The sequence below is a fragment of the Lithobates pipiens genome, unplaced genomic scaffold, assembly GCF_037356315.1.
Source record: "Lithobates pipiens isolate NorthernLeopardFrog02 unplaced genomic scaffold, aLitPip1_a1.2 Scaffold_30, whole genome shotgun sequence".
NCBI lineage: Eukaryota > Metazoa > Chordata > Amphibia > Anura > Ranidae > Lithobates > Lithobates pipiens.
Window position 1 is genome coordinate 86,785,211 of NW_027507791.1, and position 18,492 is coordinate 86,803,702.

Below are 18,492 nucleotides of genomic sequence, written 5' to 3' on the forward strand. Positions count from 1 at the left end.
TCTTCATTGGGTTCCTTTAAAATCTTCTCAGCCTTTGCATGCGTTTTCTGACCATGTATTATTAGAACAGCTTATTTTTGCTGAATGTGATCACCCGGATAAGCATTTTCTCCATCCCAAGAGATTTTAAGTTCTCTATCCCCTGGAGGAGAAATTCTCCCAAAAATGGAAAGTACCAGAAGACGCTGCAATTTCCAGTGTAAATAAAAGCCTAACTTGTCCTGTAGACAATGTATAAATGCTTAAGGATCCAACAGATAAATATAGGAATAGGAGTCTGTCAATCCCTAAAGGACCAATTTAGACATAACCTTAAAGAGGTTCCTGCACAATAAGCTCGGGAATAGGCTGAACTACCAAAGGCATTATGCTTTGCCATAGATGCCATTAAAGATTCTATTCACCAGGCGTCCCGCCTTACGCTTATGCTTGTTCATATGGATAGAATCCTGTGGTTAAAAAAACTTGTCAGCCGAAGCACCATGTAAAAACCTAACTGGGTTTCTCTTTTTTTCATAGGGAGCGCTTTTTTGGAGATTTGGAAAAATCTATCCAAACAATTTCAAGTGGGAAAAGTACTCTTCCGCCTCTAGGCATTGGCGACGGCTTCTGCTGTCAGACTCTAGAGGAAAACCTCAGGGTCAGACCCAGGCTCAAAAGGAAACTTGCAAATCAGAATCCTAAAGCCTCATCATGAAGAGACAAACCCCCTCATCAATGTGGGGGGGAAGACTTCTGCAGTTTTCAGAAGTCTGGCAAGAGGAAATTCAGGACAGATGGTTCACGGTAACGCTGGGGTACAAGCTGGAATTTTGAGACTTTCCACCCTCTTGTTTTTTGAGGTCAAGTGTTCCCAAAGATCCAGGAAAAAAGACAATCTCTGTTTCAGGCACTAGACAGATTAATATCTCAAGGGGTGATCATGCAGAACCCCCCCAAAAGGGCAAGATTTGGGGTTTTATTAAAATCTTTTTATGGTACCAAAACCAAATGGAGATGTCAGACCCATTCTAGAAAGTATAAAGCGAGCGCACGCCAGCCCTGGTGTATTATAGTTTTATTACAAAGATTCAGTTGATAAAAAAAAATCAACAGTTGGACTCACGGATTACTGGCGTACAAACCGCATGAATCATTCCAGGCATAAATCGACTGCTTTCCACTACTGCACACCGCTCTCTATCTAGCACGGACCAGCAGGCTATTCCGGGGGGTGGAGGGGGGAAGGAATATACTGTGATCGCGCTTGCTGCTCACAGCCTCCTTCAGGTACCACCCTCTCATCCACTTGTGATTTTTATACAAGCCCTCCTGCCCCTCCTCGCTGCAAACCAATGCTGATACACATACCACATTTGTGTATCAGCATTGGTTTGCGGCGAGGAAGGGCAGGAGGGCTTGTATAAAAATCACAAGTGGATGAGAGAGCGGTACCTGAAGGAGGCTGTGAGCAGATAAATGTTTTTTTCCTCCTAAGAGTTTTTTACACTTTATCCTATGGTGGAGTAAATTCACGAAGTACACTATACTAGCAATTAACGCAGTATATCCTCTGTGAATAAGAGCTGTTATTCGGCAGACAATGCTCTAATGCTTAGGCATCCAACAAATAAAGTTGGAATTCCTGTTAAAAACAGTTTTCTGAAGAAAGAACTTTTTAAAACACTTTTTTTTTATTTTTTTTATTTTTTCTTTATTTTTCTCTGGCAGATTGAGCAGCCTGACTGACAGTAATTACTTGTTAGGCCAGTTTAACAGGTGTTCTAGGTATCCTGCTCAGCAGGCCCAGATTTTTGGCAGCTTTATGCTTGCATTAATTGCCTGTGAGTTCCTTTTGTAGAAACTTCACAAGGTCCTCATGCAGGTACTTGCTTATAAACTAGCGAAATGCACAACTGCTGAGATGCCTACTATACACTGTTCTGTGCACATTGTTGCTAAACACATGAGTGCAGGAACACACATCAGCAGAGGATAAACTTCCTTTCACCATGCAGAAACTCCTGGCTAGCCTTCCTTTTGCGGTAGAACAACTATTTGAGGATGTTTGGATAATTCATCAAAAGAAATATATTTTTTAAAAGCTCCTTCTTTTATTTGCCAGGCGCATCAGCCTCCAGGCACTCACGATGGCTTCCGCCATCAAATTCAGTAGGTAATCCTCAGAGTTAATCCCAGCGACAAAAAAAGGACTTGGGGGAGGAAAACCTACAAGATACTGTAGCCTCCTTATGATGAGGCGCCCCGCTAGCTCTATAGGGGGAATTCTTCTGCAGTTCTCATGGATCTGACAGGAAGACGAATGCGGGGGCTTCCTCAATAGCTCCAAACTGGATTTCCAAGAGTTCCCGTCTCCTTGTTTTTTCTCAGATCAAACGTTCCTAAGGATCCAGAGAAAAATAAGTCTTTCGCTCTGCATGGAATTTATCCAATCGGTAGTCTCCTTCCTACAATGGTGAAGAACTTCTCCATCTACTTATCTCCATGTACAGATTTTCCCCGCTCACTACAAATTTCTATGCTTTGAGGTAGAAAATCTTAATTTCAATTGGTAGCCCGTTTTTAAACCAAGGTATGGTTACCGCAGTCAGCTACCTGGAATACTTGGGTCGGATCCTCAACCTAGTAAGATCCTCCTTAAAACCATCAAGGAGATTGCAGTACTTAGGGCTGATCATAGATACAGTCCAATAAAGGTTATTTTTACCCCAGGAAAGAATCGGTTCCTTAAAGGAACTGATTCAGTGGGTCAAAACAGAGAAGAATGCTTCTATTTATCTTTGCGTGTGTTTATTGGCTTCTTCGAGGCCATTCCTTATGCGTAATTCCATTCAAGACTGCTGCAAAACAGTATCCTTTCACCTTGGTACAAGAAGAGCCAAACGCTGGAGTTCCTGTCGTGTTTATACGCCAAAGTGCATCAGAGCCTCAATTGATGGTCGATATCCAAGAATCTTTAAAAAGGAAGATCCTTTCTATCGGTTACCTGGAAAGTGGTAACAGATGCCAGCCCGTTGGGCTGGGGAGCAGTCCTGGAAGAAGCGTCTGCCCAAGGGAAATGGTCCAGATCAGAGATGACTTTGCCCATCAGTATTCTAGAAGATTTGGGCAGTACGCCTGGCCCTGGAGGCTTGGACGCGCTGACTACAAAATTGTTCTGTCAGGATCCACTCCGAAGATGCCACAGCTGTGGCTTATATTAATCACCAAGGGGGCACGGGAAATCATACGGCCCAGAAAGAGGTGAATTGTTTTCTGTCTTGGGCAGAAAGCAACATTCCTTGTCTATCAGTAACTTTCATTCCAGGAATGGAGAATTGGCAGGCGGACTACTTGAGTCACAATCTATGGTTTCCGGAAGTATGGGTCTTTCACCCCGGCATCATTCTGTCAATATGCCAAGAATGGGGAGTTCTGGATGTGGGTCTGTTGTTGAAGCTGGACGCCAACAAGATCGACAACTTTGTGTCAAGGACAAGGGATCCGATGGCATACGAAACGGATGCCTTGATAATTCCATGGGATCAGTTTTCTCTGATCTATGCTTTCACTCCTGTTCTGCTTCTGCGCCGCCTTTGCAGGATCAAGCAAGAAGGGAAGGAGGGAATTCTTGTGGCCTGAGAGATCTTGGTTTGACAAGATCATAAGGATGGTGGTAGGGGACCCTTGGCACCTACCACTGTGGGCAGACTTTTTTGCAAGGTCCGGTATTCCATCCTTCCTTACAAATGCTAAGTTTAACGGAGAGACCCACATTCTAAAATATGACAATGGGCTGTCGGCTTCAGTAGTTTCTACTTTGGTTATGCTAGGAAGCCGGCCTCCAGTGTCGCTTATGGAGTCTGGAAGACCTATGTCTCCTGGTGTGAATCCAGGGGTTGGCACCCCAGGAAAAATGTCATAGGTAGGATCCTTCAATTCCTACAGATAGGGTTCATATTTTTGTTCAGGGGGAAACATGGATTAATCCTCCAGTTAGGTCACCCCTGAACCCTAGGGACTTATAATTAGTCCTGTCGGCTTTTCAAAAACAGCCTTTTTTTGAGCCAATAGGTGATTTTCCCTTTGTCATCTTGACAAGGAACATATTTTTCCTGGTTGCCATATCTTCTGCAAGAAGAGTATCATGGTTGGCTGCTCTTTCTTGTGAAGAGTCATATTTGATTATTTAGGATGAGGCCCCAATACAACCTTATGCTTATTTCCTTCTGAAGGTAGTGTCGGGTTTTTTTCATTTAAACCAGGATATTGTTCTACTTTCATTTTTTTTTCAGAAACTTGTTCTCTGAAACAAGTCACTACATTCTCTTGATGATGTGGTGACAGCAGTCAAGGTGTATTTAAAGGTGACCGCTCAGATGTTTTTTGTTTGTTGCCTAACGGTCCTAAAAGAGGACAGGCAGCATTGGAATCTACGATTCCTAGATGGATTCGTCAAGTGATTGTTCAAACTTTTGACTTGAAGAGAATTCCTCCTTTATTTTAAAACACTCCACTAGGGCCGTTAGTGCTTCTTGAGCAGTGCAGCACCACTACATTCTCTTGATGAGGTGAGAGCAGTCTACTGAAGACAACTGCTCGGATTCGAAAAAATGTTTTGTTCGTATTGCCTGAAGGTCCTAAAAGTGGACAGGCAGCATGGAAGTCTACTATTCTAAATGGATTTGACAAGTCATCGTTCTAGCTTATGGTTTAAAGAGGTAGTTTCTACACTCTTAAATCAAAATGAGCTCCTCTAGGGCTGTTAGTGCTTCATGGGCAGTGCATCACCAAGCCTCCATGGCTCAGATCTGCAAGGCCGCAACTTGGTCTTCAATCCATACATTTACCAGATTTAATCAAGTAGATGTAAAAGATCATGAGGATATCTCCTTTGGGCGCAGTGTACTGCAGGCTGCAGTATGAATCCTCTAGTCTCTTGGTGCCCTACTATTGTCTCCCTCCCTTCAGTTGGCATTGCTATAGGACATCCCACATAGTAATTACTATGGCTCTGTATCCCCTGATGTATGATAAGAAAATATATTTTTTTATAACAGCTTACCTGTAAAATCCTTTTCACAGGACATCACATCAGTACATCAGGGGACACGGAGGTCCCTCTCTCCTTTGGTATACACCTATATTGCTTTGCTACAAAACTGAGGTATTCCCACCAGTGGGAGGGGTTATATAGAGAGTGCACTTTTTAACTTGGGGCATGCCAGTGTCCATCTCCTGAAGGTGGCCGATTAAACCCACGTAGTAATTACTATGCTCTGTGTCCCCTGATGTACTTCAAAGAAAAGGATTTTACAGGTAAGCTGTTATAAAAATCCTATTTTTTGGTTGCTATATCCTCAGCAAGGAGGGTTTTGGAATTGGCTGCTCTTACTTGTAAAGAGCTATATTTAATTTTTCATGACGGGTGGTGTTATGCCCGCATCCAGACTTTTTGCCAAAAGTAGTTTCAAGTTTAAACCTGAACCAAGATTTTGCCCTGCTATCTTTTTCTCCAAAACCATGTTCCAGAGAAGAAAAGTCACTACATTGTGGTGAGAGCAGTGAAAATCTCTTTAAAGGCTACTGCTCAGATTCGTAAAAGTGATGTCTTATTTATTCTGCCAGAGGGTCCTAAGGACAGGCAGCGTCGAAATCCACTATCACTAAGTGGCTTTGGCAAATGATAATTCAAACTTATGATTTAAGGGGTAAGATTCCCCCTTTTCAAGTTAAGGAGGAATCTACCAGGGCAGTTAGTGCCTCTTGGGCAGTGCGTATTCAGGCCTCCATGGCTCAGATCTGTAAGGCTGCAACTTGGTCTTCAGTGCATACATTCACTAAATTTTATCAGGTGGATGTAAGGAGCTATGAGGATATCGCCTTTGGGCACAGTGTGCTGCAGGCAGCAGTATAGGTCCTCAAGTCATGGGGTACCCTCCGGGTTGTCTCTCCCTCCCCTCAAGTAGCATTGCTATGGGACATCCCATTAAGTAATTAAGGCTCTGTGTCCCATGATGTACGATAAAGAAAATTGGATTTTATAACTGCTTACCTGTAAAACCCTTTTCTTGGAGTGGGACACAGAGGTCCCTCCCCTCTTTTTTGGGATTTAAGTATATTGCTTTTCTACAAAAACTGATGTACTCCTGGAAGGTGGAGGGGTTATATAGGGAGTGAAATTCTTGGATTGGGGTTACCAGTATCCATCACCTGAAGGTGGCCTATAACCCATTAAGTAATCACGTAAGACTCTGTGTCCCATGATGTACTCCCAAGAAAAGTATTTTACAGGTAAGCTTTTAGAAAAATCCTATTACACTCACAATATCCAAATAAAAGAGCATCACTCTATCTGGGAGGGGTGCTGCTGGTGTGTTGACTACTGGCAGTCCGACTGCACTCATGGCTCCCAACACTTCCAGGGGACCTGGCGGTGTACAGAGAGTGTCTCCATACGCCGCCGAGTCCCCTGGGAGGCCCAGCAGTTGGACTGATGGAGGCCAACACACCAGCAGCACCCCTCCTGGGCAGAGTGGATGATCGTTATATACAATGCTGGTCTTTTATTTGCATCTTGTGAGTGTAATCTTTATTTTAACCTATTGGGCTTCTTGCACAGTGCAGCTTGAAAAGGCTCAGTACGGTATTATTTGTAATGTGCCTATACACACAGGCGTGTAAAGAAGCGCTGCACATTCATCAGTATAAAAATATTTTTTGTCAGTAAGTTAAGCCTCATGTATGCAAATACTTATTTGCATAGTACAGATCGAGAATGCGAGAATAAGTTTGCGCGCAAATATTTGCAAATTCATACAAAAGACACCTGAAATTTACATCTGAAAAAGTAGATGCTCAAACAGGAGTATAATGTGCAAGAGGCCTTAATTTGTGACGCTGCACTTAGCAGCTGCTGCTCTTTTCCTTCTCTTCATCCTTGGAGTCCCTTCTAGTTTTTTGGAGTCGGCAGTCACTAGAAAGGCATTCTACAATCATATATGGACTCACCCAGTGTTTACTGAATGAACAGTTTTTTTTTTGTATGAGCACAGATGTCAGTGTTCACTGACTAAGCTGGAGTGCGCCAATAATAGATAATTTGCTTAATTAAAAGTGTCTAAGTGAAAAAACAAGGGTAAATACTTATCTGTTTTCTCTTTCATACCCACCTTGCATTATAAAGACAAAAGCATTTTAATATATTAAGCAAAATAGAAAAAAAAATTAGAAAACTAAGCCTGTTATGTAGGTTTGTCCAACCATGCTGTAGGTGCATTGGATTTAAGGTATTTTAATCTGGCAGGATTCACTCCTTAAGCTAATATGTTTAGAGAAACACTAATGCCTTGTACACACGGTCGGAGATTCCGACAACAAAATCCGTCTGATTTTTTCAGATTGATTTTGTCCTAAACTGGTGTTGCATACACGCGGTCGGACAAAGCTGTCGGAAAATCCGATCATTCGGAACGTGATGAATTCGTTCATTACGACGGGACTACGTGGGGTTTAGTAGCCAATAGCTTTGGTCTCGTAATTTGATCCGAAAACTATCAGAAAAAGTGCGATCGGAAAATTTGAGATCCTGCTCTCAAATTTTTTCCTTCAGAATTTACAACGTAAAAAGTCCAATGGAGCCCACACACGATCGGATTTTCCGACAATATAATCCGATCGGACCTATTCCGTCGAATTTCCGACCGTGTGTACAAGGCATAAGACTGATCAGGTGTTAGACTCTTGTAGCAATGTTGTTGGCTTCCTTTCTCCTGAAACAAAGCTCTCTCTTCACAATGTTGATGCTGGAAGCCAGATGCTCTATCAGTTTTCATAACAACTTTGATATAATGTACAACATTGCCAAAATCCAATTGTGTGCACTTATGTATGAATTCTAACACCTGGTATGTTTGACATGTATGGAACATTTGTCATATTTATGTCTTCCTCCTTACAGTAAGGGAAAAAAAGGTATGATTCCCTGCTGATTTTGTAAGTTTGCCCACTGACAAAGAATTATCAGTCTGTAATTTTAATGGTAGGTTTATTTTAACAGTGAGAGATGGAAGAAAAAAAAAAAAATATTTCAAACAAGTTAAATTGATTTTGCATTTTAATGAGTGAAATAAGTATTTGACCCCTTCGCAAAACATCACTTAGTTCTTGGTGGCAAAACCCTTGTTGGCAATCAGAGGTCATACAGTTCTTGTAATTGGCCACCAAGTTTGTACACATCTCAGGAGGGATTTAGTCCCACTCCTTTTTAAAGCTCCTCTCTAAGTCATTAAGGTTTCGACTTCGAGGCTGATATTTGGTAACTCAAACCTTCATCTCCCTCCATATATTTTCTGTGGGATTAAGGTCTGGTGACTGGCTAGGCAACTCCAGGACCTTAATGTGCTTTTTCTTAAGCCACTCCTTTGTTGCCTTGGCCATGTGTTTTGGTTCATTGTCATGCTGGAATACCCATCCATGACCCGTTTTCAGTGCCCTGGTTGAGGGAAGGAGCTTCTCATCTAAGATTTGATGGTACATGGGCCCCCTCCATCATCCCTTTGATGCGGTGAAGTTGTCCTGTCCCCTTAGCAGACATATTTCCACCTCCATGTGTGATGGTGAGGATGGTGTTCTTGGGGGTCATAGGCAGCATTCCTCCTCCTCCAAAACGTTGAGTTGATGCCAAAAAGCTTGATTTTGGTCACATCTGACCACAACTTTCACCCAGCTCTCCTCTGAATCATTCAGATGTTCATTAGCATACTTCAGATGGGCCTGTACATGGGCTTTCTTGAGCAGGGGGACCTTGTGGGCGCTGCAGGGTTTCAGCCCGGCGTAGTGTGTTACCAATTGTTTTCTTGGTTACTATGGTCCTAGCTGCCTAGAGATCATTGATACGTTCATTATAATTCTGGGCTGATTCCTCACCATTCTCATAATTGAATCTCCACGAGATGAAATCTTGTATGGAGCCCCAGACTGAGGGAAATTGACAGTTATTTTGTGTTTCTGCCATTTGTGACTAATCGCACTAACTGTTGTCATCCTCTCACCAAGCTGCTTGGCGATTTTTGTCTTGTAGCCCTTTCCAGCCTTGTATAGGTGTTGTCCCTGACATCCCTGGACAGCTCTTTGGTCTTGGCCATGGTGGAGAGATTGGAACCTGATTGCTTCTGTGGACAGGTGTCTCTTATATAGTTAACAAGCTGAGATTAGGAGCACTCCCTTTATTACCTGTATAGAAGTTACCTGGGAACCAGAAATATTGCTGATTGACAGGGGATTTAATACTTGTTTCACTCATTAAAATGCAAATCAATTTATAGCTTTTTTGACATGCAGTTTTCTGGATATTTTTTTTTTGTTCTGTCTCACTGTTTAAAATCAAGTTACTATTAAAATTCTAGGATGATCATTTCTTTGTCAGTGGGCAAACATACAAAATCAGCAGGGGATCGAATACTTTTTTCCATCATTGTAGCATCAGGCTGGTGTGTAGAGCCCTATATTTCACTTTCTCTACTTGGAATGAGAACATGTAATTTTTAACAAAACTATTCCCAATTTGGAGACCTCCCTTTGTCAATAATAATTGTTCATGACTGCTGTAAATGAATATTGCTTATTCTAGATGCTGGAAACTGTGAAACTGCTGCATGAGAAGTCAGGACAAACTGCAATTGCTGCAACATCTTCTGACATTGCTAAGCTGGATGAGGTAAGCTTACTTACAAAGCAAGTGTGCAGTGATTCCTGTACAATTTCAGTTGTATTCCCTTTGGCATTTCATCCCGATTCTGGTTTCATAAAGTAAGTCATTGTAACAAGAACAAGCAAGAAACCAGCAGTGTCTTAAAGAGGAAGTAAACCCTGATTGGTTCACTTGCATATTTTTACCTTACACATTCTGTGATGGTAAGGTATCAAAATAGGCATGGCATAGAGGTTGAAACCACACCCAGATAACACTATCCCACTCCATGAATCCTTCTTCTTTTTTTATTTTTTTATTTTATTATTTTTATTTTTATTTTTGCTAGTGTCATGTGATAAACCTCTTCTCCCTAATAAAGAAACCACTCTTAGCAGAACGTAATAACCCCAGAAGCATTTTATATATATATATATATATATATATATATATATATATTTATTATATTTCAGCCTACCTACTCTTAGATGTTATGGCTGCATTTTTTTTCACCTTGTAATCTTGCCAGTTAGTCTGTTTTTCAACAGAACAAGCCGACCTGCAGATTTAGCAGTTATAGGATGAAGACAAACAAAACAAACAATTTACCACTTACAGTGGTGCTTACAGTGATCAGCTGTTGTTCATTTATGTAAAGCCTTTATCCCAAAATGGGAAAAAAACTGCTGCTGTAACTGCTTAGAAATTATTAGCCCGAATTCAGCTTCAATTTGTTTGTTTTCTAAATTTGCTAGGGAATCGTATACTCCCCTCTCCCAGGTTGACAATATTGCTGTCCAAAGGTGTCTCAGTTATTCTTCCATCTAGAGCAGGGGTCTCAAACTTGAAGCCCTCCAGCTTTTGCAAAACTACGAGTCTCATGAGGCATTGCAAGGCTGACATTTACAAGCTTGACCCCCTCAGTCAGAGGCATGATGGCCTTTTAATTCCACAACAGCTGGAGGGCCACCAGTTTGAGAGCCCTGATCTAGAGTGTAGGCTCCCCAAAACAGTAGGCTTGTTACTGCCCAAATCATCAGGTAAAGACACAGGGAAGAAAGCCTTAAAAAGGAGAACCTATGCAACCACCACATCTAATGATTAGTAAGCTGCAATATATTACTGTTTTTTGTTTTAGGTTTAATACAGCTTTTACAATTCTAATTATTTTTCTTTGGATTCTTCAACTATTCAGTAAACTCTTTACTGTCTTCTGATACAAGCAAAGCAGCAGTGGATCGATGCAACCTTGGTAAAATCTTGTGAGCTGTACCTGAACCTTGCGCTCTAGGGACAGCCTGTAATGTTCAAGCAGTGGATCCTGCTTGAGTTTTATACAGGTCCAGGGTCGCCGCAATCCAACCCTATGGACCCCAGACCCTGAAGACCCCCGAAACATACCTCCAGGGGTTTACCCACTTTTGCAGGGGAAGCTTTGTCCCCGGAGGAAAGCTTGTTCTTCCTCAGCAAAAAGTTCCAAAGTCCTCTTCCTCAGGGGCCTCAACTTCCTTGAGCTTCAGAGTACTGTAACACTTCACCCAGACAAAGTCTAAACCTAAGATCGGATCTCCCTTTATGCACAATACTGGGCCCAAAAGTCCCACCAAGCATTCCCCAAAGCCCCCCCCCCCCCCCAGTAAAGAGGGGGGCCCTCACTCCTAAGAGTGGAGTGATGCCTTTTAAAGTTTGCCTATTTCTGGGTCATAAACGCCCCAGACCAATAGGTTCAATTGGAGTACAAAATAGAGTTTAAAACTCTACTTCCTCATTGCTTTCTTCTCTCAAATCAGCCAAAATCTGCTCACAGTCCAATTTGCAGAATGCCCATAACCACCTCTTATCTCAGGGAATAGTTGTGCCAGTACCTCCTACAGGACAAATTCAGAGATCTGTTCATGGTACCATAACCCAATTGGAGTGTTTGCCATTTTCTGAACCTCGACAAATATCTTCACAGTTAAAAATTACACATGGAATCTGCAAGGCCAGTTGTTACATCTTTGAGACCAGGGGAAAACTTGGCATCTGTAGACATCCAAGACTCCTAAGTGCACATTCTCATTTCTCCATCTAGTCAATCTTCTATTGAAGGACTCCTCTCCCTCTCTGATATCTGCAAAGGCCACAGGAAAGTTCAGATGCTTCCAGCTTTTGATTGGGCGATCAACATCCAAAAATCTGTATTCCAACCTTGTCTCCATCTGGAATACTTGGGATCACTTCTAGATACAAGCCAAGCAAATGTCTTCCAGTGAAAAAACTGCTTTCTCTGGCGTCGTGCTCTGGCCTTCAGGTCTCTCACACCCCTCTGTGAGGTTCTCCGTGAATTTTGGGCTTTATGGTAGCCTTCCTTGAGGCTGTTCCATTCACCCAATTTTGTTTAAGACCTTTCCAACACAACATCTTGATGTCCTGAAACCAGCATGCTTTTTCTCTCAGCCTACCCATTCTAGTCAGCCAAGCTTTGTGGATTCGACCCGTTTGCTACAGAGCAATAAAAACAGGTGTCTGAGCTGTGGTTTTACTGCCTTCCAGAATTCTAATACAGCATGACATGGCTGTACACATACCTTGGCCTGCAGGCGACCACCACAATGCTTGGCTCGCAGCTGAGGCACGGTGCTGAAAAATTTAATTGGAATACGTAAATTAAAAGTAAAATCAATAAATGGTTCAGGAGGTAAACGCATGCCAGCCACTGTTGTAGCACCCTTTGAAAAGTCATCCACTGTGGATCGCTTTTCGGAGGGTGTTAAGCATTACTGTCTGCATGAAAGAGAGCTTTAAAGGACCAAACTCCTGCACTTTTACTTACCCACTCCAACAGGTCTGTTCTTTTTCCTTCTTATTCGACCTCAAGCCTCTGTCATTCAGCTTTGTAAGGCTGCCCCCAAGTCCCCTGTTCATACCTTTTCAAAGTTCTATCAGGTAGACATCCAATCCTCTCCCAATGCAGCCCCCAACTACCAGTCTCCTCCAGCAGCACTCTAAAGTTGAGTTATTAAGTCAGTTGTCACAGTTTTTGTATGTTTGCCTAGTTGTTGCCCATCCTTCTAATTCATTGCTGGGCAACTTTCCGTGGTCTATGAATATTCAGCCTGTGTCCTACAGTTTAGGATAAAAGCACTTTTGACTTAGCTGTATATTTTGTATCTTGGAGTACAGGACATCAGCTCTTTTTTATTTCTTTGCTACTCTGCATTGCTTGTTACAAAACTAAGGACTTGTGGAGTGAGGTAGGGTTATGGGAAAATCTTTGCTAGTGTCTAATCGATCACCTGAAGGTTACAGCCTATAGCCCAGAGTCTTTGCATATTCAGCCTTTGTCCTGTACAGTACTACAAGATACAGAAATAACAGTTAACGAAGAAGTCCAGCCTGAGCTTGTTTGGCTGAGCTTCTCTAGGTCACAGGAGTGCAATACGTTTTGCATTCCTGTGACCTCTTTTCAGCAGAGAGCATTCTGAAGTCCGCTCTCTGCTCACATCACTGGAATCAGTCCAGTACTGTCATCGTGACCACAAAGTCTGGATCTGCCAGGTGCCTGGACTGATGCCTGTCTCAGCGAGCCGCTGAGAGCCTGAGACTGCCGCTCCCTGCCTCTCCACAGCTCAGCGCTCCAGTAAGCATAGAGGAGCAGAGAGGAGAGCAGCTGATTGACAGTCGGCAGCGTTCCTCTCGGGGATCTGTGAGAACTGAGCCATCGGCAAAGTTCGATGGCTCGGTTCTCAGTGCAGAGGTAAGTATAAAATGGGGGGTGGGTGGGACATATTTCTGTTAAGTCAAAATTCCTTTTTTTTTTTTTTTTTTTTTCACTTGCTCTGTGCAGTGGTTTTGCACAGAGCTGCCTTGATCCTCCTCTTCTCTGTTCCTCCACTGGCCCTCCCCTCCTTAGCAAGCACCTTGCAATGGGGGCACCCGAGCAGGTGCACTGCAGATCCGCTGCTCCCCGTGTCCCTTCACACACAGAGCTGGAGCTTGGCCCGTTCCCTCTCTCTCCTCTTGGCTCACTGGCTGTGATTGCCAGCAATGGGAGCCAATGAGGCAGGAGAGAGCCAGCTCCCGTGCAGAGTGCTGGAGAAGGATCAGTTAGTGTGGGGGGGGGGGGGGGCTCTCCTGCACAGAAGGTTTTTTTACCTATATGCATGAAGGTAAAACTCCTTGAGCCTTTACAGCCACTTAAAGTGGCCTGTCAGTATTTTGTGCACGAAGTTCTCTCGGAATTACATATGGTGATTGTGTGAATAAAGTTTGCGTTTTGTCTCTGAAACCTTGTCAGTTCCAGCCTAGCGGTTATAAAAGCTGTGCATTGCCAGAATTCATAAGGGGTCACATTATTTTTCACATGCACCGCTATGTCTGTGACCACCCTTTTTTCTGTGATGCAAGGGACAGAGTCCTCAAGAGAAGGAAACGAGAAAGCGCAAAGCAGAGGCAGCAAGACTACATCGGAAGAAGATCATGGACCAGATGACTGCTCTGCAAAAAAACTTTATCGAAACAAACAAGTTGCTATATGACACTACTCGGGAAGTGCAAGAGGCATCTACGCCAACTGAAGAGATGTAAGCTATTTGATATCAAAGTGAATATTTTGATAATGTAACCAAAAATGGTATGTTTAGCCATTCATTAGACGTTAATAGAGCACTGCATCAGATGATGTCAGATCTTGCAAATTTAATCAAGTTTTTGTCACCTGATTTGCAAAGAGGTAAGCTTCAGAAAAAGTTGCAAGAGACCCTGTCACTACCATACTAAACTCAGAACCAAACACAGCCAGAAAATCTTTATCAGTGTACTTAAAGAAGCTCTGCTTGTGCAACAGTTTGAGACTGGTAAGGAAAGACATCTGCTCTGCAATTCATCAATTCGGATTGAGACTTGCAAGTCACTCACAGAAAATCCATTTACTCTCAACATCTTTGGAGTGCTTTTACTGGAAGTACAAAAATCCTGAAATGCTAGGTAGATTGGACCTCTTTCTCAGCCTGATTTGTCTGTATCAGCCATTGCCTTTTATGTATGAATTTTTTGCGTACTCTTTTACATATTTGAAAAGTGGTTGTACTTGTGAAAAAGATTTATACTTCATTGGAAAGTTATGTAGTGCTATATTGCAGTGGTGTAGCTAAATTAATAACTTGTTCAAACATGTACCATTATTTAGCAATTTTTTTTAATTTTTTCTATTGACCACTCATTTTGTATTCATATGCTTTTGCAGGTAGATTATGTGGTGGGTGGACTAATTCATATATATTTAGACTGCTGTTGTGGGTGATTGAAATCACCCTTATAATTATTTAAACACAATTCTTTGATTATGCTTCACCTGTTTTGTGGTGTGCGTGGTACACATTTTAAATTGCTGATCCTGGGGAAGGGGGCACTGAGAGTCTAGAAGTTTCCCGATCTGGTACACCTGGAAGTGTCAATTTTCTTGCTGAATTTGCGGGTTGGTAATGCTTCTTAAAGTGGTTGTAAACCTCAGATTTGAAATTTGAACAAAGTGTATGCTTTTTATAGTGTGTTCTTTTTTCAAGAGCACGTGTCGTTTCTGTCTGTTGCTTCATTCCTCTATCAGCAAGAATCACTTTTGACATGTTTACCTGACACCAAGAGAAAAAAAGGTAACGGGACATATCTCCAGCATATTGACAGCCTCAGCTCTGTTCCTGTGTGCTGTGTCATAGAGGGTGTGTCTCTTCCCTCCAATCGGCTCTCAGAGCTTTCCTTACTGAAACTTGTAGTGTGTAACTTCAGCGCTCCACCCTATTTTATTTTTTTTTAAAGTTTGAACAAGCTTTAAAAAAATTCTGGACTGTGAATAGCTGTAGGGGTGAGAAGACTGCAGATAAAACGGGCACAACTTATGTAGGAGGAGGCCAGTCACTTCATTAGGTCGATGTAAGGATCTACAGTCACTCTAAAATTGCTGCAGCAGGCAGGGAATCTGCATTACATGCACTTAGAGAATTTATCGATGTTTAGCGTTGTGTTGTGGAGTATGTGGTGACAAGGTCTCATTATATTTTCACTCCCAAATGCATGCCCAGGAAATAAATGTAGACTAAATGATTGATGATAATGAAGCAGCCCATATAGTCTACCCTTTGTTTTCCTATTTAATGCCTTAGTCTCGTAATCTCTTTTAAATGGTGTCTTAATGAGTGCGTTATTAGATCTATTTATTTTTTCATTTTTCCGGAATTTCTTTCTAATTTTCTTTCAATATACTGACTTTGGCTTTGTGCTGTGGATCTTGCAGCCAGAGACAATCAATGGCCATGGTTAATGTTCATTGATAACTTCTTTTTTAGCTCACTGACAGCTGCTGAATGCTCTAAGATTGCCGTAGGTCCTAATAGGGGCCCATCCATACCAGAAAAAGAAGCACTGACTTGCATCCTGTGCCAGGAAGAACAAGAAGTGAGACTGGACAAATCCACAATGGTGTTAACTGCCTGCGTGCAGAAATCTACCACCTTGTGTCAGAACCGAGGAACGACAGTCATTCACTCAGGTGGTATGTACTTGCTGGTCGGCCACCAGCAGCGTAATGATGCTTATCTTTGGACCATTTAACACATAAGTGACATTGACAGCTGTACATTTGCTAGTGGCACTGGTAGCTGTCCTCATTGCAGCATGCAGCCCATTGAAAGATCTTTGTACTCCCACTAGAGCAAAATACAAAAGTAAAATGCAACACAACCACTTGGTCACTCTGACTAGGTGCTTCCGTCCACCAAACTGCGCTTCCTGCCCTCCAAACAGGACCGAGCACTAATAGCAGCCCTTTGTTAGCCCAATTGCAGCATGGCACGTGCCCGGCTATGAAGCCACAGCTGGGTGCCCACAGTTAGAATGCCGGTGTCGCAGAGAGGAGGGGGGAGAGGAGCCGGGCTTTGTGCGCCCGCTTTGCTGGACCGTGGTACAGGTAAGTGTCTGATTATTAAGAGTCAGCAGCTACCCTTTTTGTAGCTGCTGACTTTTAAATGGATGGAATTCCACTTTAAGTAGCGGTCTGTCATTTTCTCGGCCCCTTATAGACACAGGGTAACTTGCACAAGAGGGTCCTGTGGAGCTGAAACAGGAGTTTCTTGACCTCTCTAAGGTAAGCTAGGTTCCAAGGGCCCCCTGCCCAAAGTGACTCCTGTCACATAAGACATGTACAGAATATACTATGCTATACTATACTATGATTATATATGCAATAAAAATTAAACTTAAATTGAGTTTTAATTGGTTTAAAGCAGGGATATGCAATGAGTGGACCTCCAGCTGTTGCAAAACTACAAGTCCCATCATGCCTCTGCCTCTGGGTGTCATGCTTGTGGCTGTCAGTCTTGATATGCCTCATGGGAGTTTTAGTTCTGCAACAGCTGGAGGTCCGCTAATTGCATACCACTGGTTTAAAGGGTTTATATTGAGTTGATTTCCAGTACATTTTTATGAAGATAAAATAAGTTGTGATGTGCCACTCACAACTTGTTTGTTTATGCCACTCAAGTGCAGTGCAGAAAGCATCTTTGTGGGTATCCATACAGATTGTATATCAGTGTAACTAGTTAATTATAAAAAAAACACATAGGAGGGTGTAAACACCTAGTACATTACCAAAAGGTTTACTAATAAAATGAACAATGTGCCAAATCCATATTCAGAAAAGTGGGAAAATTGCTTGCGTTGTATCCCACCAAATCGTGATCCAGTGTTGGTGTCATGTGACCTAACCCTATGCACTGCTGTATCAGCAAACTGACACGTTTTGAGTGGTGCACCCCTTCCTCCAAGATATATAATACAGTGATGCATTGGGTCTGGTCAGATGGCACCAGCACTGGATCACGATTTGGCGTGATACAACACATGCATTTTTTCCACTATCACGCCAAATCATGATCCAGTGCTGGTGCCATATGACCAGACCCAATTCATCACTGTATTGGATATCTCTGAGGAAGGGGTGCACCTCTCAAAACGTGTCAGTTTGCTGATATAGCAGTGCATTGGGTCAGGTCACATGACACCAGCACTGGATCATGATTTGGTGTGATACAACGCATGCATTTTTTCCACTTTCGTGAGTATGCACTTGGCTCTTCATTTTAGTAAAATCTCTAATGCAGTCTTCTTTTGTTTCTCCCCTTTTTTTCTTTTACAGAAACTTTTGATCCACTTTTTACAAGCCTTGAGTTGTCTGCTGGAACCTTTACAGGAAGCTGTGGTCATGTAATGCATGTGACCTGCTGGCAAAAGTAAATGATTGGGCACATATGAATATGATCTCAATGTGATCGGTGTTTGTAAATGAATGCCAAATTGACATGACTAACAATTTAGAGATGCACACCCTTTTATATTTCATGTGTTCATACAGGACATTCCCCTAGTGAGCCTATTAAGCTAAATGTGTTAATTAGAGCTGCCACAATGAGTCGCCGTAATCGATTACGTCGACTACAAAAATACGTCGACGTGCGTGCAGGGCGTCGATGTGTCAGTGCTTAGTATCTCTCAGTATCTACCGCTCTCCTCCGTGCTGCTTCTCTTCTCCCCCTCTGTGCCACTGTCCCCCTCTCTTCTCCCCCTCCATGCCGCCATCCTTAGGGGTGCAACGGATCGTCACCGATCCATGATCCGAACGGGTCACCCCGCTGGGATCGGCACATGCCGCGCTCCGCTGTCTCGGCCTTAGGAAAGGCCGCGGCTTCAGCCTAGCTCTGAAGCGGCGGCCAGCTTTCTACGCCCAGACTGTTTACACTGTGATGAATGAATAAATGAATGAATGAAATACTTATATAGCGCACTATGCG

The 18,492-nt window shown here is 42.7% G+C and overlaps 1 protein-coding gene across 4 annotated transcripts in view; it reads left to right on the plus strand.

The window, feature by feature from the left end:
• The window catches only part of UBR1 (ubiquitin protein ligase E3 component n-recognin 1), a 251,758-nt gene that overhangs the window by 138,909 nt on the left and 94,357 nt on the right, over positions 1–18,492 (plus strand). For 3 of the 4 annotated variants that reach the window (XM_077464559.1, XM_077464558.1, XM_077464561.1), the window contains exons 28-31: positions 9,611–9,697; positions 14,060–14,235; positions 15,994–16,199; positions 17,841–17,934. In XM_077464559.1, coding sequence (XP_077320685.1) covers positions 9,611–9,697; positions 14,060–14,235; positions 15,994–16,199; positions 17,841–17,934 — 563 coding nt within the window. The remainder of the gene's footprint in view (positions 1–9,610; positions 9,698–14,059; positions 14,236–15,993; positions 16,200–17,840; positions 17,935–18,492) is intronic. The other variant, XM_077464560.1, reaches the window with a different exon arrangement.